Source organism: Macaca thibetana, chromosome 19 (genome assembly GCF_024542745.1).
Source record: "Macaca thibetana thibetana isolate TM-01 chromosome 19, ASM2454274v1, whole genome shotgun sequence".
Classification (NCBI taxonomy): Eukaryota; Metazoa; Chordata; class Mammalia; order Primates; family Cercopithecidae; genus Macaca; species Macaca thibetana.
The window spans coordinates 22,936,613-22,962,172 of record NC_065596.1 but is presented as its reverse complement, the minus strand read 5'-3'; the positions used below and the strand labels follow the sequence as shown (position 1 = coordinate 22,962,172).

The following is a 25,560-nucleotide window of genomic DNA, read 5'->3' as shown; positions in this document are numbered from 1 at the left end:
GGATCACCTGAGAGCAGGAGCTCCAGACCAGCCTGATCAACATTTAGTATTCTCTACTAAAAATACAAAAATTAGCCGGGCGGAGTGGCGCACACCTGTAATCCCAGCAGGAGGCGGCTGCAGTGAGCTGAGATCGCGCCACTGCAGTCCAGCCTGGGTGACAGAGCGAGACTCCTCAAAAAAAATAAAAAAACAAAAAAACAAACAAAAACAGCTCAGGGAGACGCCTGACACTGACGCAGCGACTGCTCCGGTGCTCCCGCCACCCGCGGCTGTTTCTGGCGCCCCCCCGGGGTCTTGGGACCCTCCCGAGGCTGGGCCTCCTCTAGTTCAGAAGCGTATGACGCCTTTGTGGGGACGCCGGGCCGCCTCGGCTTTGGCATCGGTGGACATCGGTAGGAATCGGGTCCGTAACGCGCAGCTCCCAGGCTGGGAGGTGCCTCAGGACCTGGAAGATTCTCGAAAGTTCTGGAAGGTTCTCTCAGGGGTCGTCACGGGCGGGGTAGCCTCTTTTCCCACCGAGACCCGCGAGGGCGGCGTCCGGAGTCTGACTGGAGGACAAAGGGCCGGGAGCGCGGGAGGGCGGCGCCCGGCAGCGGTCACACGTGCCCCCCCCAACCGCTTTCCTCAGGCACGACTCGAGGGAAAACGGAGGCGACGCGCGGCGGAAGGGGCGGGGCCAGCGCGCGGCCGTGACGCAGGAGAGGGCGGGGCCTGCGCTGCTTGGGAGTGCGCGCGTCCCATTGGGCGGCGGGGAGAAGAGGGCGGAGCTTGGCGCCGCCGCGAGGCAAACCCCGCCCCCGGCCCCGCGGGGAGCGGCGGCGGCGGCGGAGGCGGTGAGCGCGGGCGGCGCGGACGGCGGCGGTTGGCGGGCGGGTCCTCCGCTGTTGGGGCCGCTGCGGCCTCCTTGCCCGGGCTCGGGGCTCCGCGCTGGGGAACGCCGGGGGCCCGGTGAGCCCGCGGGATGCGTTCCTCGCTTCCGTCGGGCGGGGGCTGAGGCGAGGAGGCCGGGCCTGGGGGGAGGGGCGGCCCCGGCCTAGAGACTCCTCTGGGACGCTCGGTCCCCGCCGCCATGGGCCCCCCACTCTGCCCGGATCTTCTTTCCCGCCCCTGGCGCCACGGACCCACCACTCTGCCCGGAGCCCCTTTCCCGTCCCTGCCTCCGTGGGCCCCTCACTTTGCCTGGACCCCCTTTCCTGTCCCTGCCTCCGTGGGCCCCTCCACTCCTGCCTGGACCCCGTCACCTGCGTGGACACCCTCCCCCATCCTTGCTGCCTGGATCCCCATCTCCTTACTTGGATCCCCATCACGTCTGCCGTGAACCCCATCTCTTGCTTGGACCCCTATCTCCTTCCTGGATTCCCCCCCAACCTTGAAATTCCCCATCCTTGCCACCTGGACCCTCCGCTCCACCTCCTCCGTGAGCCCTCATCCTTGCTCCCTGAGCCCTCCCGCTTCTGCTGTGACCCCCTCTTCTGCTGTCCGAATCCCCCGTTCCTGAAAGCCACAACCCTCCCTCCGCCGTGGAATCCCTGTCCCTGCTGCCTGGACCCCAACTTCTGCTGCTGCTGTGATCCCCTCCTCTGTTGCTGGAAATGCCACCCCCACCTCTGCAGGGAACCCCCTCTTCCCTGCTGCGGGGACGCCCCCCTCCGTTGCTGCTGAATTCCACCCCCACCCCAAGCCTCCTTTTCATTTCTGTCAACAACCGAGCCAGCCCTTCCCATTGATGCTGTGAACGGTCTGCAGCTGTCCCTGTCCTTTCAGGGACATGGCAGCCAAAAGAGCAGTCGTTTTTCCGCTCTTAATTTTTTTTGTGCTGTGGTCAACTCTTAACTCCCCAAATTGGGGAGGGTTGTGAGCTTTGATTGTGTAAAATGCCTTTCCTGCCGAGGTCGGAGGCAGGCCTTCTGCACGGAGACGATTGATTCAGGAGCCTTTTAAAAATAATCTAGACAGAACCTTTGGGAGGGACTGTGCTGTATTTTATTTGTGAAAAAAATGCAGGCGCCTCCCTGGGTACCGAGCCCCGTCGTTTCTGTTTGTCAGTCTGCTTTTTGGCATTGAGCATCTCAATGCAAGATTGTGGAATTGAACCATCTACTTGAGGCTAAGCCGAGCTAACCTTTGCCCCCGAGGGCTGTGTCTGCGTTAACATCGCAAGCAAACAGTTGTATAAACCACCGTGCAAATTTTGTTGCAGGGCACATCGGCGTCAGACCTGGGAGTACTTTGTGCCAAATCATTGCCACTTGCTACATGAGTGTAAATGATGGCGGATGCCAAGTATGTCCTCTGCCGATGGGAAAAGCGGTTATGGCCTGCAAAGGTGACAGCCATTATTCTGTAATTTCAGGAATTAGAAATGACTTTCGGGTGACAAGTAAAATCTTTATCAGGAGATACCTAGGATTTGCTTCAGTGAAATAATTGAGCCAGAACGGTTGGCACTGATTCTCGTTCCCCATTTAATGGGGTTTTGGTCTAGTGCTTCCAAGGTTACTCTTCCAGAAATGTCTTTTTTTTTCACACTTAAAAAAAAAAAAAAGAATCAGCTATAAAAAGGCATGTAAGGCTGTAACTCAAGGAAAGATCTGGCAAGCAGCCCTGTGATAGTAAATTATCGTCGTGCCCAGGGATGCTTTCCAGCAATTCAGTAGACAGTGCTCAGCTGCAGTGCAAAAGCCCGGGTCGTTGTCTTTGTCTGCCACTGGCTTCTCATGCCTCAGTTTCCCCATCTGTGAAACAATGGGGATTGGACGAAATATCTGAAATCCCGTGGTTATAGGCCTTCAGGATTACCTGTTAAATTTGTACTAAATGTTGCCACTGTTTCTCACTATGTCAACTGTTTTAATAACAAGGATCTTTTTTTTTTAAAAATAGGTTTTGGCCCGAACTGAGACTTCAACAAAAAATAAGAGAAAAAAGGAGTATTTTCTAGATGTTCAAATCCTCTCCCTAGAGGAAAAGTTAAGTGTCGTGTTTTTTTAATACTGTTTTTTCCTGTGTAGATTTCTGATACGTCAATCCGTTACCACCCTAAAACAGTTGAAGCCCATTCTTAATGGGCTTATTCATCATTTATGTAATTCATTAATGCTCATAAAAACCTCACGAGAAAGCAACTAGTTTTGATTTAATGTCAGTTTGGAAGCTGAAGATCTAAACGAGGCATTCTGTGAGATCTACGGAGAGATTGGTACAAACGTTGAATACGTGTAAATTATACTCAGGGTAGACCCTATTTGTGGTTAAAATAGGGATATTTCCTTTTTTTTTTTTTTTTTGACTACCATGCCAGAAAAATAGGGATGTTTCCTTCCCAGAGATCTGTGTGTCTTTTTTCAGAAACCTCTGTGACAGGCCCATCAATTTGGAAATATTTGGTTTTTGAGCCTGTCACTCTAAATTAGTCTTTAACATTCAAAAGGCAAATAACTGATTACCAGGCGGCACATTGTTCTGCTCCGTGAGTGTCAGGCACTGGGAAGGTGTAGATTGTCTAAAATAACGGGGATTCCGACGCCCCAGTCCTGTGTGATTGTGGCGAGGGCACGTCTGCCGTGAAAATTCCGCGTTCTGAAGAGAGCAAGGAGACTGACCCTGCGTAGTCCGAGCCACTGGCTCCGCCGTTGGTCTTGTGGAGCTCCCCCTGCCCCGCTCTTTCCTGCCTGCGTCTTCAGGACGCACGCTTGGTCCCCAGCTCACACTTCCCTGCGGCTGGGAAGGTAATTGAATACTCGAGTTTAAAAGGAAAGCACATCCTTTTAAACTAAAACGCACCTGCTGGGCTGTAAACAGCTTTTAGTGACATTACCATCTACTCTGAAAATCTAACAAAGGAGTTATTTGTGCAGTTGAAAGTAGGATTTGCCTCATAAAAGTCACAATTTGAATTCATTTTTTCTTTTAAATCCAGCCAACCTTTTCTGTCTTAAAAGGGGGATCAAAAAAAAAAAAAAAAAAAAAAAAACACCAAAACATTCACCAGGGTTCTTGCTGCCTCTAACCTCAGGCAGATGAATTCCTAGTTGGCTGTGACTTTTGGTTTAAGTAGAAGGTTGAGGAGGAAAATGAAATTAATTCTTTTGTTATCTAAAGGAAAACATGTTTGAAAATATCTTGGCGGCGTTGGCTGGTGGTGTATAACGCCAGTTCTGTCTCTGCAGGATTAAGGTGAAAAGCACCGAAGTTGAGATCCTAGAGAAGTCTCAAATTGAAGCCATTGCCTCCTCGTTAGGTAAGAGCGGATTTCTAAGCGGCCATTAGGTTTTCATAAAATAAGAGGTCGTTTGGGAGAATGTGAAGGCTCAGGTTTCTGGGTAAAAATTCACCCTGTTCACCATGTTTTTCTTCATACAAGGGAACGCGAATCCCCTGAGCTGAAGGAGAAGGAAAAATGGATCTGCTTTCTTAAACCTTTCCAGAATTTGCCCCTAGAATCACTCCTATTCTTGACGCCCAGAATGGTCAGTGGTGAGCATCAAGGTCATCTCATTACCTCCGTGGCCTCCAGTACACAAGACGAGGAAGGACTTTGCTGCCTTGAGGGGGGATGTTCTCCTTTTTCCTTTCCTCTTCCTATAGTAAGACTTCCCGTGGTTCTGTTGCTGCCTGGCCAGTCTGGTCTCAGCCCAAGGTTTGAGAAGCAGTGGGTTGTGTGTTTAAAATTCCAGAGCGGAGCCCAGGGGAGAGAACCGGTGGCCTGGCACTGAGGTTGGTGGCACCCATTGTTTGAGGCACTGTCTTGGTGGGCACGAGGCAGGTCGGAAGTGGAGCTCTCGGCTTCCTGTCCATCCGGGTGTGCTTTCTCCCAGGTCAGCACCCACCTCCTTTGCACGCTGTGGGTGAGAAAGGGTTTGCCTGAGCCCAGCCAGGGACTCATGCACACACGCAAGTGAGGAGCATTGGTGACTGCCTGCCCCCCAGCCACAGTTCCACAAACCCAACGTGCCAGCCTGCCTTCTCCTCTTCTCAAAGTGGGACTGTTTATCCCATTTGCAAATAATTGTTTCTCTTGTGAAAAGATGGACCGGAATTCCTTCAATGATGTTTATAAAATCAACTCTGTTTTCCTGTGTTTTCCGAAAAACAGCTCTTGTTTAAACCAGGCTCCATCTCTGCATCACTTAGGCAGGGCTGACCGTCATCTCGGATGGCGTCGTCCTTGTTGGCGCAGATTGTGTTGGGGGGCTGGTTGTCTATGGGTGCCTTTAATATTCAACGGGGAAAATACTGTTTTGATTGAGGCATTACGCCCGCTGAGTTGTGATATTACATCTATCATCTTGTTCAAATAAATAGCGCTGTATCTGTATGTCGGAATGAATAAATAAAAGTACTGCAGCAGGGAGGTTGGGTTGGAAACCAGAGGCCCACGATGCTCTTTGCTGGCTTTGAAATGCCCTTGCAAAGAAGTATTGAAAATTTACCAGCCCACAATGAGCCTTTTAAATCTCCTGTTCCTTGCTACCACCAACCCTCGCACCAACCAAGAATATGTTGCCAGCAGAGTTATTTAGTTGGCATTGGTTTTTATTGACCCTGATTGAATTTGAAATTGTAAGGCTGAGAGAGGATTTGCAAAACATTTGAATACATTTTGCTCACAGTATTGTTTTGTAACTTGGAGGAATTTATCTTTTTAGCCAATCAGGTTAAGGTCAGTAAATTTGGTTTTTAAAAAAATGAAGCCTCGAATCCTGGAATGAATAGCTGTTGTTCTGTAGCCTCATCCCCTTTCTGGGAAAATGTAGGTGAGAAATGTTAGTCCTCCCCTTCAGTGATTTAGGTATGAAACTAGCCGTCAGAATGAGACAAGCAGGCTTTTAAAGTGATGGCGTGACCGCAGTGCCTGCCCAGTGAACGTAACCAGTATTGTGTATGTTCGGTCCTTGCAGCCTCGCAGAGTGAGGTTCCTGCGGCACCCCTGGAAGAACTGGCCTACAGACGGTCACTTCGCGTGGCTCTGGATGTTCTGAGCGAGGGGCCCATTTGGAGTCAAGAAAGCTCCCCAGGGACAGGCAGAGCCGACCAGTCTCTGCGAGAGAAGCCCACTGAACACGTTTCCTCGCCCTGTGATTCCAACTTCTCATCTATTCCCCGTGGAGATGTGTTGGGCAGTTCCGGACCTCACAGGAGGAGGCAATGCGTGCAACAAAGCCTGTCAAGTTCGTTCACTTGTGAAAAGGACCCCGAGTGTAAAGCGGACCACAAGAAGGGGCTCAGGAAAAGTGAAAACCCAAGAGGCCTGTCGGTCCTCTCAGCTGGAGGTGGTGCTCAGGATGAGAGCAGGTCCAGAATCCACCGCAAAAATTGGACTCTTGCAAGTAAGAGGGGAAGAAACTCAGTGCAGAAGTCTAGCTTGTGCCGGAATGGATCTTCCCTTTCAGAGGGCGACGCGGAGAGAGACATGGGGAGCAAGGGAGGCAGCTGGGCAGCCCCGTCCTCGCCTTCCGGGGTCAGGGAGGACGATCCCTGTGCCAACGCTGAGGGACGCGACCCCGGTCTGCCGTTGGGCAGCCTCACTGTGCTCCCAGCCCCTGAGCCCTCAGCCTGCTCAGAGCCCAGAGAACGCCCTGCGAAGAAGAGGCTGCGCCTGGATGGCAGCCAGAGGCCGCCTGCCGCACAGCTGGAGCCCAGGGCAGCAGGAGATGCACCAGCCCCCGGCCCGGGGCCCAGAGAGTCTATGACCCTGCGCAGCACCACCAGGCTCGGCCCGCCTCCCTCCCACGCCTCCGTGGATGAAACCAGACGTCCTCCTTGCCCGGATTCCCAGAAGCTGGAGGAAGGTAAAAGTTTCTCGTGGAGGCGGAGAGTGTGGAGGGTGGAGTCCTGCCGCTCCGTAGCTAGACGGAGCCAGGCTCGTGGGTGTTTTTGACCAGATCTTAATGAGATCGTTTCCAAAATAGACTTAGAGCAGAGAGTTCCTCATTCCTTTTTGTCTCTCCACTGGGCTATAATTGCTTCAACTTCTAAATATTTGTCTTCTTATTTTTGTTTAGAAGGAAAGCGAGTTGAGTGAGTGGGGAGCCCATGGAGGGGCGGCAGGCCACGATTGTCTGCGACAGGGCTGGGAGCATTGTGGCTGTGCTGAGGCTGCAGCTCCGGCTGCACCCCTGAGGATTAACTCTTTTACAGAAGCAATAATGTGTTCCCATTAAATTGGGCAGGAATCTCAAAAGTGATTCACTCACTCAAGACTCCTGACTTTTTAAGAATTCTTGTGCAGATATATTTTTGTGTGGTTGCAGGCAAGCCCTGTGACTTTTTTCCCTTTAACATTGTAGCATCTCTTATTTTTGAAATGCTATTTCAGAAATCTTAATTAGGGCATGATCAAATGTCTGGAAATCTACTCGCTACAAACTTACTGCGGAGATATTTCAGTCTTTACTCTGAACTTCTTTCCTGAGGCCGTCATCTCCTTAGATGTTGAGGTTGCCACGCTCTGAAGACAAAGTGACCGCACCCCTGCCCTGCTCCATAGTCAGCTCCTGTCCTGGCCCCTTCCTGCATCTCCGCACCCCTGCCCTGTTCCATAGTCAGCTCCTGTCCTGGCCCCCTCCCTGCGTATCCACTGAGCGCTTCAGATGTGAAGGGGCAGCGGGGCCGGGACAAAAGGGATTCCCACCCAGAGTGCTCACAGCTTCTGTGGCCGAGGAGGCTGCTGCTTAAGGCCCGCCTTCCCTTCACCGCAGGCCTCTCTCCCTCCCTCCCTCCCTCTTGCGTTTTTCTTTAAAATGTAGTTTAATAGAAGCACACTGTATTTGAATCTGGCAGTGTGGAGTTGTGTGTAGCACAGAACCTTTTCTTTATGCATCAGTGGTCATGTGTCATGAAGTGTTTTCTTGGGATGAGTCATCAAGATAATACAATGACAATGAAAGTCTAATATCACGTTGTTGGCAGACTGCCAGTCTTCCGAAGCATCCATGGGGCCTAATTCCGTGCGTTCTGTCCTGGAGGAAGACGAGGAAGACGAGGAGCCACCAAGAGTCCTTTTATACCATGGTAAGAAATGACCACGGGGTGCGCCTACAGTCCTAACGGTGCACTCAAAGGCAGTGGCGGCGGGGCTCTGAGATCGGACCCCACATCCTCCACGAAAGGTCCCCTGCGAGTTCATTTCTCTCCCACTGAACCGAGACCTGGAAGGGACCTTCAGAAGTGCCACATTTTCAGTCCTCTATCTGAAGACTAACCTACACAAAGGGAAGAGGGACTCCTGGGAAGAGATGGCCCAGCCCTCCCTGTTAGAGCATTACTCCTGTCACCTCAAGCCCTTGTCCTCCTGTCCCCTCGCTGAGAATGAGGGACGGCCCAGTGAGCTGAGGGGCTGTGTTGCCATCGCTTGGGTGTGGCCACATACTGTCTGGCGGCTTCCATGATTGCATTTCGGGGGCTGTCCTGGGAGGCAGGGTCTTCAGCCCAAGGGGGAACTGCTCCCGCACCCCTCCTGTAAGTAGCTGCTGCACGAGAGGAAAACCTGCCTTAGGTGCTGCTGAGCATCTGCGTGGAAGGGACTAGAAGCGAGAGACCCGAAGGTCTGAGCCAGCCGTGGACAGAAAGTCAGCCTTGCGAACCGAGTCATGAGAACCAGCCCCACTTCAGACTCGCCATGAACGTTCCTCTGAGCCGAGTCTTGTTTTTCTTTTCTTTAACCTTACAGTTTCAAAATAATTACAGATTCACAGGATGTTGCAAAAATAGTACAGGGAGGTGAGGGGGCTTCTTACCCGGGCTTCCCCACTGGCAGCATCCGTAAGATGCAGGATGCCCCCTGGCCAGGAAGCTGGTGCCTGTGCAGCCCTGGGAGCGCCATTCTGTGCACACTGGTGTGCCTGTGGCCTTGTTATGTTGTTTGTCCGCACTGTTTGAGTGCTTTTCCCTCATTGAAAGGGCTTCATTGCAGTTTCACATTTTCCCTTTTTTTGTCTAATGCTAATGGTCAGACTTTTTAACAGTTTTCCACATGCTCTTCTGACCCTTTTCCTCTGGAGTGAGCAGTCACCACTCACCAAACCCTGCCCATCCATTGGGTGCCCGTCTGGGTGGTCCCAGGACCGCAGGTGCCGTGGGGCACCCATCGGGACTTCCAGGAAATCATTTCTGCAGGATCAGTTCGCACACAGAAAGAACACAGTGCCCTTGGGAAGGGCCCCTTCCGACCACGCTGCCCCACTGGGGTCGGCTCACCGGGACGTCGTCGAGCCTGGTGCTGCCTGCCTTCTGCCTGCAGTGGGAACTGGGTGTTGCTCCCGTTTGGTTTTGTTTCCTACCTGTCAGGCTGGGCATCTTTCTGAGGGTTCCCTGACCAGCCTTTGAATTGGTTGCTTGTCCACGTGGGCCTGGAAGTTTCTCTTAAAGATGAAATGCCCCTCACCGGGGAAACGAGCTGTGCACGTTCACGGCAGGCACTCACCCCTGTGAGCCTCCCTTCTCCTCTGGTCATGTAACGGCTACTTTACAGGCCTTTGGGTTTTGGTCTGTGTTCGTGTACCACGGCACTTCCTTCCACCTTCCACAGTGCGGTCAGACACAGGCTGTGTGTCTAACGACAGACTGTTTCCAGTAGTTTTTCTGATATTTTAGTTTTAAAATTTTAAATAATTCGCCCTTTTTTGGCATTGAAAATAATTCATTCTTACATAGTTTTCTGGTTATGATTTAAATAATTTTCCCATTTTTGACTGTAGTTTCTCAGAATCCTCTTTAGAATCTCAGTCCTTGTGTTTGGGTCTTCTTCGCGTACCATTATCTCACTTCTGTTTTGTGCCACACTCTCTTTAAAAGTGCCTCCCTGTGGAGTTATTTTAGACTTATGGAAGTCGTGCACACGTAGGACAGAGCCCCTGCCGCCCATCATGCGCCGCTCCCGTCCCGAGGGTGCGTGTGTCACAGCTGAGAACCTGGTGCAGCCCCACACTCAGCTGCTGTGGTTTTACTGTGTCATTGACGCTGGTTAGACTCCAGTAGTGTGGGGAATGTGAATCTGCCTTTCACATTCTCCTCATCTTTTAAGCGAATGACATAAAGTCAGGTTTCAACAATATTGCGCTAACTGTGTTTTCTCAGGCTGTTACATCCCGTGCTTGATATGGATTTGACTTGTCTATTCTTTTTTTTGTTTTTCTTTTTTCTTTAATTCTAGAACCACGTTCGTTTGAAGTAGGAATGCTAGTCTGGCTTAAATATAAAAAATACCCCTTCTGGCCAGCAGTGGTAAGAACAGCTTCCTCCGTCTTCTAAGATGTAGTTATTTAAATTTCATGAATTTTTATTCCACCCATCTTCAGTTCTTGATAATTTGACCTGGATAAATGTTTTCATTATTTTGTTATTCCTGGGAAAAGTTGGTGGGTTTATACAAAAGACTTCAAGAGATGCCTGTACCTAAATTAAGAAATGGTGTTAAGTTTATAGGGCAGATTTTCACCAAGCAGGCTTAGAAAGACCTGCTCGAAAAAAATATTTGTGGCCGGGTGCAGTGGTTCACGCCTGTCATCCCAGCACTTTGAGAGGCCGAGGTGGGTGGATCACCTGAGGTCAGGAGTTTGAGACCAGCCTGGCCAACACAGTGAAACCGTGTCTCTGCTAAAAATACAAAAAAATTAGCCTGGCGTGGTGGTGTGCGCCTGTAATCCCAGCTACTTGGGAGGCTGAGGCAGGAAAATCGCTTGAACCCGGGAGTTGGAGGTTGCAGTGAGCCAAGATCGTGCCACTGCACTCCAGCCTGGGCGACAGAGCAAGACTCCATCTCAGGAAGGAAGAAAAAGGGAAAAAAAAATTTGTGATTTGCTCATTTTAATTGTGCATTTTACCCCGTTTTCCCCCATTAGAGCTCATTAATTTGGATTTTGTGGTGGGGTTGGTTGCATGCATACAAACAGGAGTTTGAAATCCTGTCCAAGTTCCCGGTGTGGGTGATGCGTTCAAGCCGGGGCAGATTCTCTGCTTCCGTCTCTGCAGGCCTGGAAGTTGCAGGTCATTAGTTGATTGTTGTCCTGGGCACAGGTGCTGTCCTGGCCTTCACTTCTTCTTCATATTTTATCCCTTTTTTCCCTTTATCCTCCTAAGAGACAATGATGTTTAAATCCAAAAGGCGCTTGCTTTGCAGTAATCCGGAGATGCTTTTGTTTCTGTAATGACTGACCTCACCCGAGTCACCCAGGCTCCTTGCATGTGACTGATTATGGTTCCGGGAAACCTGGGATTGACTCTGTGTGCTGTTTGCTGGGGAGGTTCAACACATTTATGGCCTAGTTGGGCTCCTCTTATCGCCTGCTGGTCTGCAGTGATGGAGGCCGGGCTTCTGGGCCCTCCGCCCTCCCTTGGCACTGGCTTCCCCTCCCGCACCTTGCTAGTCTTCTCTTGTTTTCATCAGTTTCTGGGGTCCCTGCTGGGTTAACAGGTCACTGATGTGACAGGTTCCTGGGGCATAAGAACAGGCAGCCTCCCTGAGAGTGCAGGGTGGAAGGGCCACCGGAGGCGCTGGTCGCTGGCGCTCGTCGCTGCCTTCTCACGGTGACCCCGGGAGGCCAGGACTGGGGAGGCTGGGGGGAGGTGGCAGCGCGGGCGCAGTCCCTGCCCCTCCCCCATGTGGCCCGGGCTTGTTCCCGAGCCTTTCTGCACTTCCTCCACTCCCCCAGAGCGTGAGGAGGACAGACCTGCCCCCCGAGCTGCTGGAGAATCTCAGGACGCTTATTTAAAGAGGCAGCTGGCAGCGGTAGCTGTGGCTCTTTTTATTCAAAAACCCAAACAAAACTGGCTGATTCTGCTCTGCTGGGAAAGCGTTGAAGTGACGCATGTGGCAGAGCGTGGGGCCGTTTCTTAACGCCTCCTTACGGGAGACTCTGCTAGGGCGCCCCAGAGCTGGGGCAACGCCTGTTAGATGTATCATGTGATGTCAGCCATGGTCTCTCTTTTGACGTTTTATTTTCTTGGATTTGCGAACAGGTCAAAAGCGTCAGGCAGAGAGATAAGAAAGCAAGTGTGGTCTACATCGAAGGACAAATGAACCCGAAAAGGAAAGGGTAACCCGCTGTTCTTGGTTTCTGTGAGTGGGCCCGGGTGGCAGGCTGGCCGCTCTCATTGCAGGCGTGGGGACAGGGGCAGAGGGGAGACGCCGGCACGAGTCCAGGCCTGGGCAGGGCTGGCGGGGTCTCATTGGAGGCATGTCCTTCTCGTGACCTCTCCCTCGCTGGGAAGGGTGAGTCACACAAAGGCTGTGTGTGAAGGATCTGGTCAAACACTGCAGTTTTCACAACCTGATTTGCTGGCTTTGAAAGGCAGCCCAACCAGACACTCCCTGTGGCCCTGTTTCCCACAAACTAGCAAAATGTCCACGCAGGTGTGCAGACAGCGTCCTGCATCCACCTGAGATTGCCCCTGGGTTACGTGATTGTTCCTTAGTCATGGGACGAAAACACACGTGGATGGATCAGCCGGCCGAAAGCAGCCTTTAAAACCTTCGCACTGCACATCCCCAAGTCAGACGTGCAGAACCGGTGTCATCTGGTGCTTCTGTGCTGCTCCCGAGAGGTGGGAGGTGTGGAGTGGAGACCCAGGCCCCAGAGTCGGCCTGGCCTGGCAGGGCCCAGTCAGTGCTGCTGAAGTCACTGGGCCCACCATGGTGCGTTGGGGGCTTCTTGGCAGCTGGGGAAACGGTCACCTTCCGTAAATAAGCTGGGGCTGGCGGGGACTCCAGCGGCCTCCACTGATCTTAATCAGGCAGGGAAAGGTTTTTAGCTTATTAGAGGAAGTTCATTCTTGTTAACTTTTCCCTCTCTCTGCTTCAAGTTTCACAGTGTCTCTTAAAAGTTTAAAGCACTTTGATTGTAAAGAGAAACAGACACTTCTGGTAGGTGGATTATGGTTTGTGCTTGCTTTAAATGGTTTACTTTGTGATTAGTAAATGTGTCCTCTGTGTGTAGCTCTTGAAATCCTGGCTGCGGTGCATGCGTGTGAATGATTGTGGGAAGTAACAGAGCCGGGCTGCACTCTGGCCGTTAGAGTTAGATCACGGGCTCAGTCACTGCACTAAATTCTCACGACTGTCCTGGGAAGTTGTGGCCCCATTTCCCCGCTTTACAGGTAAGGAAGCTGGGACTCTGGCGAGGACAGTTTGCCCAGGGCCACCAGGCAAGGCTGCAGCAGAGAGCCCCTGCGCAAGGCCACCGCCTTCCCCGGCCGACTGTCTCAGTCCACCCCACGGCACGGGGGCCTCGGTAGCCAGCGCCTTGCAGCCGGGGGCGTCCCTAGGTCAGCGTCGGGAGCCCTTTGGGCCCTTGAGTGCCACCTGTGAGCCTGGCTGATACCACGTGGTAGACAGCTTGCTGCGGAGCGGCTTCCCGCTCCCTGGATCTGCAGCCAGCTTTCATCACGTGCTGTCGATGAACTGCAAGGGGTTTGTCTAACTCAGAAATGTCTATTTTCCCTCTAGAAATACTCATTTTGTTGTAGCGACTTTCAGGACCAACACGTCAACTCAGTGCAGTTATTTTTACTCCTCTGGAAAAAAAGAAAATGTGGTGGGTCTTTTCCACTCTCAGGGATCTGAGTTACTTTCTTTTCTTTCTTTCTTTTTTTTTTTTGAGACAGAGTCTCATTCTGTCGCCTAGGCTGGAGTGCAGTGGTGTGATCTTGGCTCACTGCAACCTCTGCCTCCTGGGTTCAAGCGATTCTGCTGCCTCAGCCTTACGAGTAGCTGGGACTACAGGCATGCACCACCACACCCCGCTAATTTTTGTATTTTTAGTAGAGACGGGGTTTCATCATACTGGCCAGGCTGGTCTTGAACTCCTGACCTTATGATCTGCCTGCCTCGGCCTCTCAAAGTGCTGGGATTACAGGCGTGAGCCACTGTGCCTGGCCGGATCTGAGTTCCTTTCTCAAAATGGATGAAGGTGTGGGGTGAGGAGGACAGCAGGAAGCTCCGTGCCTTAAATGTAGAAGGGCTGCTGTTTATATAAAACACCCTGGGTCCTGAGAGTGCACTTGCGTCTGCCCGTGAGTCAGGTGTGTGGGGCTCCCGAAGCCCACTGGATTCAGTGGCAGTCACTGTGGCCTCCGAGGGATGATGTTGGGGAGGCCGTGCTTTAGGAAAGTGCAGGGGCTGCTGGGCCGGCAGAGAGCGGCGTCCACCCGGCCCTGGGGTGTTCTGATGGGTGCCCCCAGTGGCCCTCGGCTCCAGAGCCTTCCCTGGGTCGTTGTGTGATGGTCGTGGCTTTGTGGCATCTTTGGGGCTGCTGTGTCCTTTTCTGAGGACCCACCCTGCTGCCAGCCCAGGTGCTGTTAGCGCAGCCCAGGTGGTGGCCTAGCCTGGCTGCAGTCAACAGCTCCCAACAAAAACGGCTGTTAGAGCAGCTTATTTCCAGGACATCACGTCCTGTCATGTGGCACAGTGGCCACATGGGAGGTGTTTCCACCATTGATGCGTTCAGATTGGCCCAAGCCGTCGGGTCCCCTGTGCCCACCATTTGAGCAGCTCAGGGCCCAGACCTGTGCCTGGTGGATTTCCCGTTTCCCAGGGGATCCCTGCCTGAGGTGTCTGCCCCTTTGTCAGGGAGGATCAGAGGTGTGGGCTGGAGGGTGGGGAGCCTGGACACCTGGCTGGTCCCTGGGCTCTGTGTGGCTTCTGAACCCGGGGTGCTTGGCACTGCCTCCCACTGACGCCTGTCGCCCGGGTCTCATTGTAGAACCAAGCCAGGGTGGACTTCGACCAGGCCATTGGTTGGTGCGTCTCCCTCATCACTGACTACAGGGTCCGGTTAGGTATGCAGGGTGCTGGGGAGGGGTGGAGCCGGGCGGCAGGCATCCGGCCTCCTCTGAAGACTCCCTGGAGGGGTTGGGCTGGAGCTGCCTGGAGGCAGAGCATATTTTCATGGCCCTGGGACATTCCCTGTGGGTGGGCTGGGGTTCTGGCCTGGCCTGATTATTTCCTAAACAGAGATACTGGGCCGGCTCCTGGCACACACTTCCCGGGACTCCTCTTAAGTCTACAGAGTGCTCTCTCCCCTCCACCCCCTGCAGGCTGCGGGTCTTTTGCTGGCTCTTTCCTGGAATATTACGCGGCTGATATAAGTAAGTCTACAGGCACATCTTGGAAAGTGTAGTCTGCCTTTTAGTCCTTTAGAAAAAGCAATCTTCTATGTCTAGAGCTGTGGAAGGGGACGTTGGGGTCAAGGCACTGTCCATAGCCACACAGCATTGTGCAACCCCTATGAGGTTTTGACCCCTGAGGCTCCCTGGGACCTCCGGCTGCTGGTGTCCACTGGCACAGCTTCCCCAGCCTGCCCTGGGGCCCTCGTCCCATGGGCCACACCCACCCTGTCCCCGCTGTGGCTGGTGGCTGCACACATCAGCTATTGTTAGGAATGTAGGCCAGGTATGGAGGCTCACACCTGTAACCTCAGCACTTTGGGAGGCTGAAGCAAGAGGATTGCTTGAGGCCAGGAATTCAAGACTAGCCTGGGCAACAGAGCAAGACCCTGTCTCCACAAAAAAAATAGAAAAAAATGAGCTAGGCATGTGGCATGCGCGCCTGCAACCCCAGCTACTTTGGAGGCAGAGGCGGGAGAATGACTTCAGCCTGAGAGTTCAAGGCGGTGGTGACCTGTGTGTCTGCCCTGCTGCACTCCTGCCTGAGTGACAGAGCAAGACCTTGTCTCAAAAAAGAACGTGTCGTCGGCCGGGTGCGGTGGCTCAAGCCTGTAATCCCAGCACTTTGGGAGGCCGAGACGGGCGGATCACGAGGTCAGGAGATCGAGACCATCCTGGCTAACCTGGTGAAACCCCGTCTCTACTAAAAAAAATACAGAAAAACTAGCCGGGCGAGGTGGCGGGCGCGTGTGGTCCCAGCTACTCGGGAGGCTGAGGCAGGAGAACGGCGTGAACCCGGGAGGCAGAGCTTGCAGTGAGCTGAGATCCGGCCACTGCACTCCAGCCCGGGTGACAGAGCGAGACTCCGTCTCAAAAAAGAAAAAAAAAAAAAGTGTCACGGACACCAGGATGTTTGGCCACCACTTCATTGTCGATCCAGCATTTTCCGTTATCGACAGTAGTGGGGTTTTCCATGCCTCCCAGTTGGTAGAGGAGTGGACGTGGCTGAATTGATTCTTCTTGGGCAGTGCTACACGGGTAGCCACTTTGCTCTGCTCTAAGGGTTAAACCTGGTTGCAGGGCCCAGTGAGGGGAGAAAGGCCAGGGGTCCCAGCAGAGGAAGTGTCTTTAGGAGCAGGAACACTCCACTCCTATGCTGACACGGAGCTCGAGCGCTAGGGTCTGCCCTCACCCCTGCCGTGTCGCAACCTTCATCGGCCCTGACCCATTCCGCCCGAGGAAGGCAGCCCACGCACTGGTCCCGTGACAGGCGCTTCCTTTGCAGGCTCTCCTGTCCGAAAATCCATCCAGCAGGACGCCCCGGGGACCAGGTTTCCTCAACTGAGCAAGGGGAGCCCTGAGGAGCCTGTGGTGGGGCGCCCCCTGGGGCAGAGGCAGCCCTGCCGGAAAGTGCTCCCCGACCGCTCGCGGGCCGCCCGGGACCGGGCCAACCAGAAGCTGGTGGAGTACATCGTGAAGGCCAAGGGCGCGGAGAGCCACCTGCGGGCCATCCTGAAGAGCAGGAAGCCGTCTCGCTGGCTGCAGACCTTCCTGAGCTCCAGCCAGTACGTGACCTGCGTGGAGACCTACCTGGAGGACGAGGGGCAGCTGGACCTGGTGGTGAAGTACTTGCAGGGCGTCTACCAGGAGGTGGGCGCCAAGGTGCTCCGGCGCACCAACGGTGACCGGATCCGGTTCATTCTGGACGTGCTTCTGCCCGAGGTGAGCCGCAGACTGGTGTGTCGTGTGGGCAGGGAGGAGCCTATGCTGGGATTTTCCAACACTCTGCACGAGGAGGCTGCGGAGGCCTCGTGTGTTTACGTCCCATCAGTGCTGGGAAATGTGAGCGCGTGCACTTGACCCCTGTGCAGAGACAGAGCCGCTTGGAAGCTGTCCTAAGCTGTCAGCACCAGGGGGTGCGAACTCCCTCCCCACCGTGGGCAAACAGATGCTCCCCGGCCTCGGTGGGTCAGTCCTAGGAAACCCACGGTGAGTTGGAAATTCCCAAGTCAGAATCGCATTTAGTACCCAGGTAAACCCATTGTAAGTTGAAAAATTGTGAGTCGGTTATGCATCTGATACTCTGATAAACCCATGGTAAGTTAAATAAAACAGAAATTAGACTGTCTGTGATTTTGAACTTCAGCTGCGGATTTGGTGCTTGGTGAGGAGCAAATACAGATTATTTTGAAGTTTGTATCTGAAATTTCAGAGAGGACATTGCTGGGCATATGTGTACATCTGTGGGAGAAAAACATACTCAAAACTATTCATAACTATGGGAATTTTCAAATAGACCCCAAAAGAAAATAACATAATGAACTCATAATGTGCCCACAAGCTGCCTGGAATTATTTTGGAGCATAAAAACCCTCAAGCTTTTTTTTTTTTTTTTTTTTTTTGGAGAAAGAGTCTTGCTCTGTCACCCAGGCTGGAGTGCAGTGGCGCGATCTTGGCTCACTGCAAGCTCCACCTCCTGGGTTCATGCCATTCTCCTGCCTCAGCCTCCCGAGTAGCTGAGACTACAGTACAGGCGCCTACCACCACGCCTGGCTAATTTTTGTATTTTTAGTAGAGACGGGGTTTCACCGTGTTAGCCGGGATGGTCTCGATCTCCTGACCTCATGATTCACCCGCCTTGGCCTCCCAAAGTGCTGGGATTACAGGCGTGAGCCACCGTGCCCGGCCACTTTTTTTTTTTTTTAACCCATAAATACTTTAGTGTGTAAAGTGATTCTGCCCCCTGGGGGACACTGGCAGTGTCTGGGGACATTTGTGCTTGTCACAGCTAGGAGTGCTTCTGGCATGGAGTGGGTTGGGGCAGGGCTGCTGCTCAGCACCCTGCAGTGCCCAGGACGGCCCCACCCCAGAGAACAGTCTGGCCCCAATGTCCACAGGGCCGAGTGGGAGAGACTCTGCTCTGAACCAAATGGACTCTGTTAAAAATGTGTTTACCATAATCATAATACTAAAACATAGGGATGATTCCTTAGTGTCAGGTATGTATTGTGTATTCAGGATATTCCTTTTTTTTTTTTTTTTGACAATAAACTTAAGGCCGGGCGTGGTGGCTCATGTCTGTAATTCCAGCACTTTGGGAGGCCGAGGCAGGTGGATCATGAGGCCAGGAGCTTGAGACCAGCCTGGCCAATATGGTGAAACCCCGTTTCTACTAAAAGTACAAAAATTAGCCGGGCGTGGTGGCACGTGCCTATAATCCCAGCTACTCGGGAGGCTGAGGCAGGAGAATCACTTGAACCTGGGAGGCGGAGGTTGCAGTGAGCTGAGATTGTGCCACTGCACTCCAACCTGGGTGACAGGGCAAGACTGTCCCAGAAAAAACAACAACAACAACAAAAACTTAAAATTTTTCAGAAATGCACTTGTGAGTTTGGGTCTTGCCTTTTATTCTGTGCTTTTAGTGATCTGAGCTATTGTTTCTAGTCCAAAAGATAACACTGATTTAATTAAGAAACATCATTACAAGCAGGGGTTCATGGACTAGGTTCGTACCTTCTGAATCATGAGCCAGACCTTGTCTGGAGGGCGGAACCTGGTGACTTGGGCTTCCTGAGGCCTTCTCAGCTGCGGGCCACATGGGGCCGGTTGGGCAGTGCCGGCTGCTGCTGAGCCTCGTGCCCTCTCACAGGCTATCATCTGTGCGATCTCTGCAGTGGACGAGGTGGACTACAAGACGGCCGAGGAGAAGTACATCAAGGGGCCTTCGCTGAGCTACCGGTAGGCTGCTCCCGGCGCTCTCTCCAGCCACTAGCATCTCTGCCTTGCAGGTTGTGTTTCTACAGGCAGTTTGGCTCCAGGTGCCACAGCCCCTCCCCCTCACGAGGTGGTCCAGGTGCTGGGCGGTGAGCTGGTTACACATGCTGAACCCGCCCTGCGGATCACTCCTGCCCTCCAGGAAGGCTGGGCCCGGGTCTCCCCAGCTGGTCGCTGTGGGCAGCACGGTGCCACGGGCGCGTGCCTGGGCCACGTCTGTTCTTAATCTCTTTTTGCAAGGGTTGATGTTTGCTTTTTGAACTTTCCTCCCCTCTTTCCGCAGCCCCATGGCTGTGTGAGAAGTACGGCGAGATTAAGCAGCAGCAGGGCCCGGTGCTTTCCAGCAGCCAGAAGAATGCTGTGATCAAGATGTTTCTCTCACATCCGTGTGCTTAGCTGCCCTTGGATGTTTGGCCCCCAGAGCGCCTAATCCTGTCTCTGGGCATGCGGCCAGGCCTTGCTGGGAGCCAGGCGGGGCCCACGGTTCAGTGACAGGCTGAAGACTCAACTAGAGTCAAGGACAGGGTCTCTGGCCAGGGCGACTTGCGCGGCCACCGACGTCTCCCGGTCCCACAGTCACAGGAGACTCGTGGTGAAGATGCTGAACTCCCTCACCAGCCCCATGTCCTCCCTGGGCAGGGCAGGAGGGGCTGCTGGAGAGGTCAGGGAGGAGGAGGTGTGGGGCCTCGGTGGCTTTGGCAGGCCAGCCCCGCAGAGCTGCCCAAAGGTGGAATTTGGCCTTGTTTAGGGAGTGTTGGTCCAGCTGGCTTTACCAAAACGGGAAAGGTCTTTGGATGCAGACACGGGCTGTTTTCCTGCTGGATCTTCATGGTCCCCTCGTCAAGCTTGCCGTAAGAATCAGTGAGGTCCGGGGAAGTAAGGTCAGAGCCAGCACACCTGGACTCAGCCTCCGGGTTTGTCCTCTGCCTCCGTCTCAGAAGCCTCTTCACCGCTCCACTCCCATCTGTGGAAATCTTCCATCCTCCTGATTTTTTTTTCTGAGTCTGGGTTGCCGACATCAGTACCCATTAGGAGTTCATCACGGCTTCTAGTTACCATCAAAACCTCCAGCCAACTGCGAGAAACGGTGCAGGTGCTGTGATGGCGAAGTTGGTTGGGTTGAATACACAGGCCGTGATTTTATCGTGCCGGGGACGTGGTCAAAGTAAGGCCAGTGAGCAGCATCGCATTTGACCTTTGGCCTCAGTGGAGGCTTGGGTCACACACTGGGTGTCCTGGGACCCAGTCCCCGCCCCCTGCACGGCGTTTCCCAGGCTCTCTTGTCCTTTTAGAGTTGCACCATGAGCCGCTCTGCACTCTTCCCAAGGCTGTCCTTCTCACACCTGCCTTTCTCGGCACTGCCGCTGGCGTGCTCTCCCCTGTTTCCAGGTCTGCTGGGGCACACGTCAGAGCCAGCAGCCCTTGTTGATCTCTTTTGATCCGGGGCAGCCCTGTTCCTGGGAGGGGTTGCTAGCTAAGCAATTGTTATAATTTTCCTTTACAGGGAGGTCATTTAGTAAGGACAATTTGGCATCTCATACTCTTTCGTAAAAAATTATTTTTAGCCAGTCACAGTGGCTCATGTCTGTAATCCCAGCACTTTGAGAGGCTAAGGTGGGAGGATCCCTTGAGCCCAGGAGTTTGAGGCTGCAGCGAGCCGTCATGCCACTGCATCCTAGCCTGGGTGACGGAGCAACACCCTGTCTCTAAAAATAAATATTATTTTAAAACATTGTTAAGGCCAGGTGTGGTTGCTCATGCCCATAATCCCAGCACTCTGGGAGGCTGAGGCGGGTGGATCATGAGGTCAGGAGTCCGAGACCATACTGGCCAACATGGCGAATCCCTGTCTCTACTGGAAAAAAAAAAAAAAAAGCCAGGCATGGTGGTGCGGCACATGTAGTCAGTCCCAGCTACTCGGGATGCTGAGGCAGGGGAATCACTTGAACCAGGGAGGTGGAGGTTGCAGTGAGCCAAGATTGTGCTGCCGCATTCCAGCCTGGCAATAGAGCGAGGCTCCGTCTCAAAAAAAAAAATTACACATAGCATAAAAGTTACCGTCCTTCCCTTTTTCAGTGTCCGGTTCGATGGCGGTGAGTACATTCATACTGCTGTGTAGCCGGCAGCACTGCTCATCTCAGAACTTCATCCTTCCAAACTGCAGCTCTGTCCCCATCAAACAACTGCCCTCTCATGTGTATATACATACAGACACCCACACACACACACACATATATATTTCTTTTTTTTTTTTTTGAGACGAAGTCTTGCTCTGTCACCCAGGCTGGAGTGCAGTGGTGTGATCTCAGCTCACTGCAACCTCTGCAACCCCCAACCCCTGGGTTCAAGTGGTTGTCCTGACACAGCCTCCGGAGTGGCTGGGATTACAGGTGCCTGCCACCACGACCGGCTAATTTTTGTATTTTTAGTAGAGGCAGCATTTCACCATCTAGGCCAGGCTGGTCTTGAACTCCTGACCTTGTGATCCACCCGCCTTGGCCTCCCAAAGTGCTGGGATTACAGGCATGAGCCACTGCGCCCAGCCTCTCTGTCATGTTCTTTTTTTTTTTCTCTTTTTTTGAGATGGAGTCTTGCTCTGTCACCCAGGCTGGAGTACAATGGTGTGATCTTGGCTCACTGCAACCTCCGCCTCCCGGGTTCAAGCGACTCTCCTGCCTCAGCCTCCTAAGTAGCTGGGATTACAGACTGCACCACCACGCCCGGTTTTTTGTTTTGTTTTGTTTTGTTTTTGGTATTTTTAGTAGAGACGGGGTTTCACAGTGTTAGCCAGAATGGTCTCAAACTCCTGACCTCGTGATCCACCTGCCTCGGCCTCCCAAAGTGCTGGGATGATAGGAGAGTGACCACACCCAGCCCTCTCATATTCTTTAACACACAATGATGAATTACTAAAATGAAGACTCTTGTTTTCTGAAGGGAAAAAGAAATATTTGACAACCAGCTCCTTGAAGAGCGGAAACGGCGCCGTTGGTGATGGAGCGGTCAGCTGTGCTGTCAGCGGGGCCTGGCGGTGGGAGCGCCTCCAGTATGCATGAGCGTGTCTGAAGATGGGGGGCTCAGGGGCACATTTGCGTTTGGGCCTGTCTGTGCATTCTGCATGGCTGTCCTGATTTCCATACTTCTGGAGAACCCATTTTGTTAACATTGAAAGCCAGTTCTCTTTCCCTGGCAATTTTTTTTCATTTTATTTTTGGCATTTTTTTCAAGACACCGTTCCGGAAAGGCTTTTGAAAGGACAGAAGCGTGTTCACTGTGCGTCAGTACTCGTGACTGTGCTATGGTTTCTCCCGACGTACACATTGATCTTGTCTGTGGCATCTGATATTAAACGGGAGGTTTTAAGCATCTGCCGTGATGATGGAGCTTCGGAAGCGGGAATAGTTCTTCCGGGTTTGTCGTTTTGTCTGTTTCCCCCTCGTGTGGTTTCTGCCTGCGACAGTTCCAGAATTTGCTCTGCCACTCAGTGTGCTTTGCAGCTGTGAGGAAACAGCCTTCGTTAGAGGCGGGAGCTGAGACGAGCCGCTGCTCTGTGTCGTGTTTGCTGTGGCTGCAGGGAGAGGAGCGGGACACGCACCTTTCCAGGGGCCTCTGTGCTCCGCACTGTGGGTGAGTGGACCACAGCGCACAGCCACATGCCCTGGCTGCTGTGGGCTGGACCACCTCCACCTCCCCCGCCCGTCCGCCTGGCCTGAGTGAGTTTTCCTGCGTTGTGTCGTCACTGCATGGCCAGTCACCGTGGTCATCGGCCTGGATGGCTGTGCTGGCCGCAGCAGTCAGGGTCACTGTGGGAGCCCTGGGGTCGAGTGAGAAGAAGGCCTTGTCCTGTGCCCCACCATCGCGGAAGTGCAGCCTTTGTATGGAAGCCCAACTGCGCTCCTGTCTGGAGAAACGGCTTCCAGGCTGTGGCTGCTAGGTCGGCTCTGGTCCACAGCATAGTGCCGGGCGGTGCCGGGTCTGCAGGTTGTTGAAGGCTGTGACTCGGTGGGGCTCAGCCAGGCTCCAGCAGGGTCCCATGTGCTGTTAAGAGCAAAGCCACAGACGATGAAGGGTCCATTCTCAGCCGATGCTCTCCCGGCTGCGCCTGGACGGCAGTGCTGGTGAACTTCCCAGGGTTCCAGGGCCCGGTGGCCTGGGGGCTGCTTTCTCCCCACTAGGTGGGCTGCATCTGGCCCTGGCTGGAGGCCTTACTTTGAGGGGCCATGACCCTCTTCCCCCAGGCCCTCCCCAGCTGACCACAGCCACCGGAGAGGAGATCAGAACACGATTGTCTCGGGGTGCAGGGCGCTGAGCAGGACGAAGCCTCAAGGACTCTCGTATTGGGTCCTTGGGACTCGGGAAGTGCCAGAAGGGGCGGCTGCTCTGGGACTCGGTGTTCACTGGCTTTTGTTTCACCTGATTCTGCTCAAATCCGAGAGCAGGAAATCCGGCCCTGGCCTGGCAGCTCTGCCTCCTATGCCCGCACGCTGGGGTCTGTCTTGTCGGGAGCAGTGGGGCAGACCTCTGAGGAGGCGGGGGTCAGGGGCGTCGGCCCTGGCCCCCTGCTGGTCGCTCTTTCAGGGACAAGAAGCAGCCAGTACCACCGCCTGAGGAGGGGCTCAGCAGCATTGCGTGTATGGGCCTCGTGCTGTCTCGTGGAAAATCCCCCCAGCCGCCCTCCATGGTGGGTTCCTGAGGGTAGGACATGTCACCACGGTTTTGTGGGAACCACGCCTCCCCCTGCTGGAATTTTTCTGCTGTTGTGAAGTAGTTTTATCCATTTGTTTCTCTGCTGACCTTGCCAAGTTGTTTGAGGTGGAATTAAACACCTCCCAGACCTCTGGCTTGTCTTTTCTGAACCCCCAAACACGTCCCACTGTGTGGGTTGTCCAAGCTTGGAAATGGGGGAGTGACTCTGCCATCCTCAGGGACACGGCCTGGCCCCGGGGTGGATTCCCACCTCACTGGCGGGCCTAGGGTGCTGTTTAAACAGCAGCCAGAGGCCAGGCGCAGTGGCTCACGCCTGCAATCCCAGCACTTTGGGATGCTGAGGCGGGCGGATTGCCTGAGGTCAGAAGTTCGAGACCAGCCTAGCCAACATGGTAAAACCTCATCTCTACTAAAAATACAAAAATTAGTCGGGCATGGTGGCGGGCGCCTGTAGTCCTAGTTACTCGGGAGGTTGAGGCAGGAGAATTGTTTGAACCCGGGAGGCAGAGGTTGTAGTGATCCAAGATTGTGCCACTGCACTCCAGCCTGGCGACAGAGTGAGACTCTGTCTCAAAAAAATCAGCAGCAGCAGCAGCCAGGGGCCTCACTGGGGTTCGTGCCTGTGGCCCCAGCTGCTGGGGAGGCTTAGGTGGGAAGATCACTTGTTTGGAGGTCAAGGCTTCAGTGAGCCGAGATCACACCACTGCACTCCAGCCTGAATGACAGTGAGCACTTGTCTTGGCCGCGAAGCCCTGCCCAGCAGGTGGAACCAGAACATGCCAGAGGTCCCCGAGTGCATCCCACCCCGCCGGCACCCTCTGCCCTTACTGTCCTGTGGGCTCTGAGGCCGTCAAGGCCGCTGGGGCAGGCTCTGCCTAGGCGCTTCCCTCAGTAATGGGGGGTTGTGGGTGCTCTGGGTTGTCAGCTGGGCAGTTGGGTGGGAGTCGGGGGTGCTGACCTGACAAGCACGGCCAGGGAGGAGCATTCCAGGGCTCCAAGGATGCCAGCATGGGTGGTCCTGGGCTCGCCCTCCCCGCAGCATGGCTGGCGCGCCTCTACTTCCTCCAGAGCCCCAGGAAGACAGGCTTGACCACATGCACACACGCAGGGAGACTCCAGGAGCCCTACCCTCAGGAGCACGCTCTGCCCCTCTCCTGGCAGCTAGCCGACACTGCGACCCCACCTGGGCCTGTCCCTGGCACTGAGGACATTGGACCTGGGTCCCTGGGGTGGGGCGTCCTGGGTCCTGCTAGGTGCTCAGCGGTTCCATGCCAGGGGCTCCCGCCTCTACCATCGTGCTGACCACAGATGTCCCCAGACATGGCCTGGTGCCCCATGGAAAACTGCTGGCCACAAACCATGGTGTCCTTCCCCTGACCCCTGACCCCTGCCCCTTCCCTCTGACTTGGCCCAGCTGGTGTCTCAGAGCCTGGGTGCGTGCTTCTGCCAGCCCCCCAGCCGCCTGGCCCACACTCCCCAGCCCCCTTCACTGAGCTGCAGAGACCCCCATGTCCCTGCCAATGCTTTTTCCAAAGCTGGTCTCAGTGGTTCCCAGCAGTGCAAGGGCAATTGGGGTCCCCCTCACTGCGGCAGCCGCACCTGTCTGATCACTTCCAACAAGGAGACCTTGGTGGCCGCACAGCGCACTTTGTCCATCTTAAAAGGGGCAACACAGGCACGCAGCGAGAATTCCAAACCACAGAAACCTCACTCTCATGGACCCCACTGCCTGAGGCATTTCTGTTTTGCTTTTTGTTTGTTGGAGACGGTCTGGCTCTGTTGCCCAGGCTGGAGTGCAGTGGTGTGAACGTGGTTCACTGCAGCCTTGACCTCCCCGGCTCAAGCGATCTTCCCACTTAAGCCTCCCAAGAAGCTGGGACCACAGGTGTGTACCACCACGCCTGGCTAATTTTTGTGCTTTTTGTAGAAATGGGGCTTGCTGTGTTTCCCAGCCTAAGTAATCCTCCCTCATCG

At 54.0% G+C, this 25,560-nt stretch overlaps 2 protein-coding genes and 1 pseudogene across 9 annotated transcripts in view; all 3 read left to right on the top strand.

Moving 5' to 3' along the window:
* The window catches only part of NDUFS7 (NADH:ubiquinone oxidoreductase core subunit S7), a 53,448-nt gene that overhangs the window by 8,659 nt on the left and 19,229 nt on the right, over positions 1-25,560 (top strand). The gene's annotated exons all lie outside the window — the stretch shown is intronic.
* Positions 782-23,714, top strand: PWWP3A (PWWP domain containing 3A, DNA repair factor). Of its 7 annotated transcripts, none has more exons than XM_050770233.1 (14): positions 782-836; positions 2,204-2,329; positions 2,887-2,972; positions 4,173-4,243; positions 5,904-6,794; positions 7,915-8,016; positions 10,157-10,227; positions 11,962-12,038; positions 12,805-12,865; positions 14,703-14,778; positions 15,037-15,087; positions 16,391-16,827; positions 18,755-18,843; positions 21,817-23,714. In XM_050770233.1, exons 2-14 carry the CDS (start codon positions 2,270-2,272, stop codon positions 21,872-21,874), a joined length of 2,130 nt encoding a protein of 709 aa, XP_050626190.1. In that variant the 5' UTR covers positions 782-836; positions 2,204-2,269; the 3' UTR covers positions 21,875-23,714. The 7 variants fall into 7 exon arrangements, 5 of the variants coding, with proteins under 5 accessions (XP_050626190.1, XP_050626193.1, XP_050626192.1 ...); XM_050770234.1 differs by having other exon boundaries at positions 790-951; XM_050770236.1 differs by lacking the exon at positions 21,817-23,714 and having other exon boundaries at positions 18,755-20,798.
* On the top strand, positions 22,964-23,714 carry LOC126942800 (uncharacterized; annotated as a pseudogene). Its single transcript, XR_007721613.1, has one exon. The product of XR_007721613.1 is annotated as an uncharacterized LOC126942800 (transcript).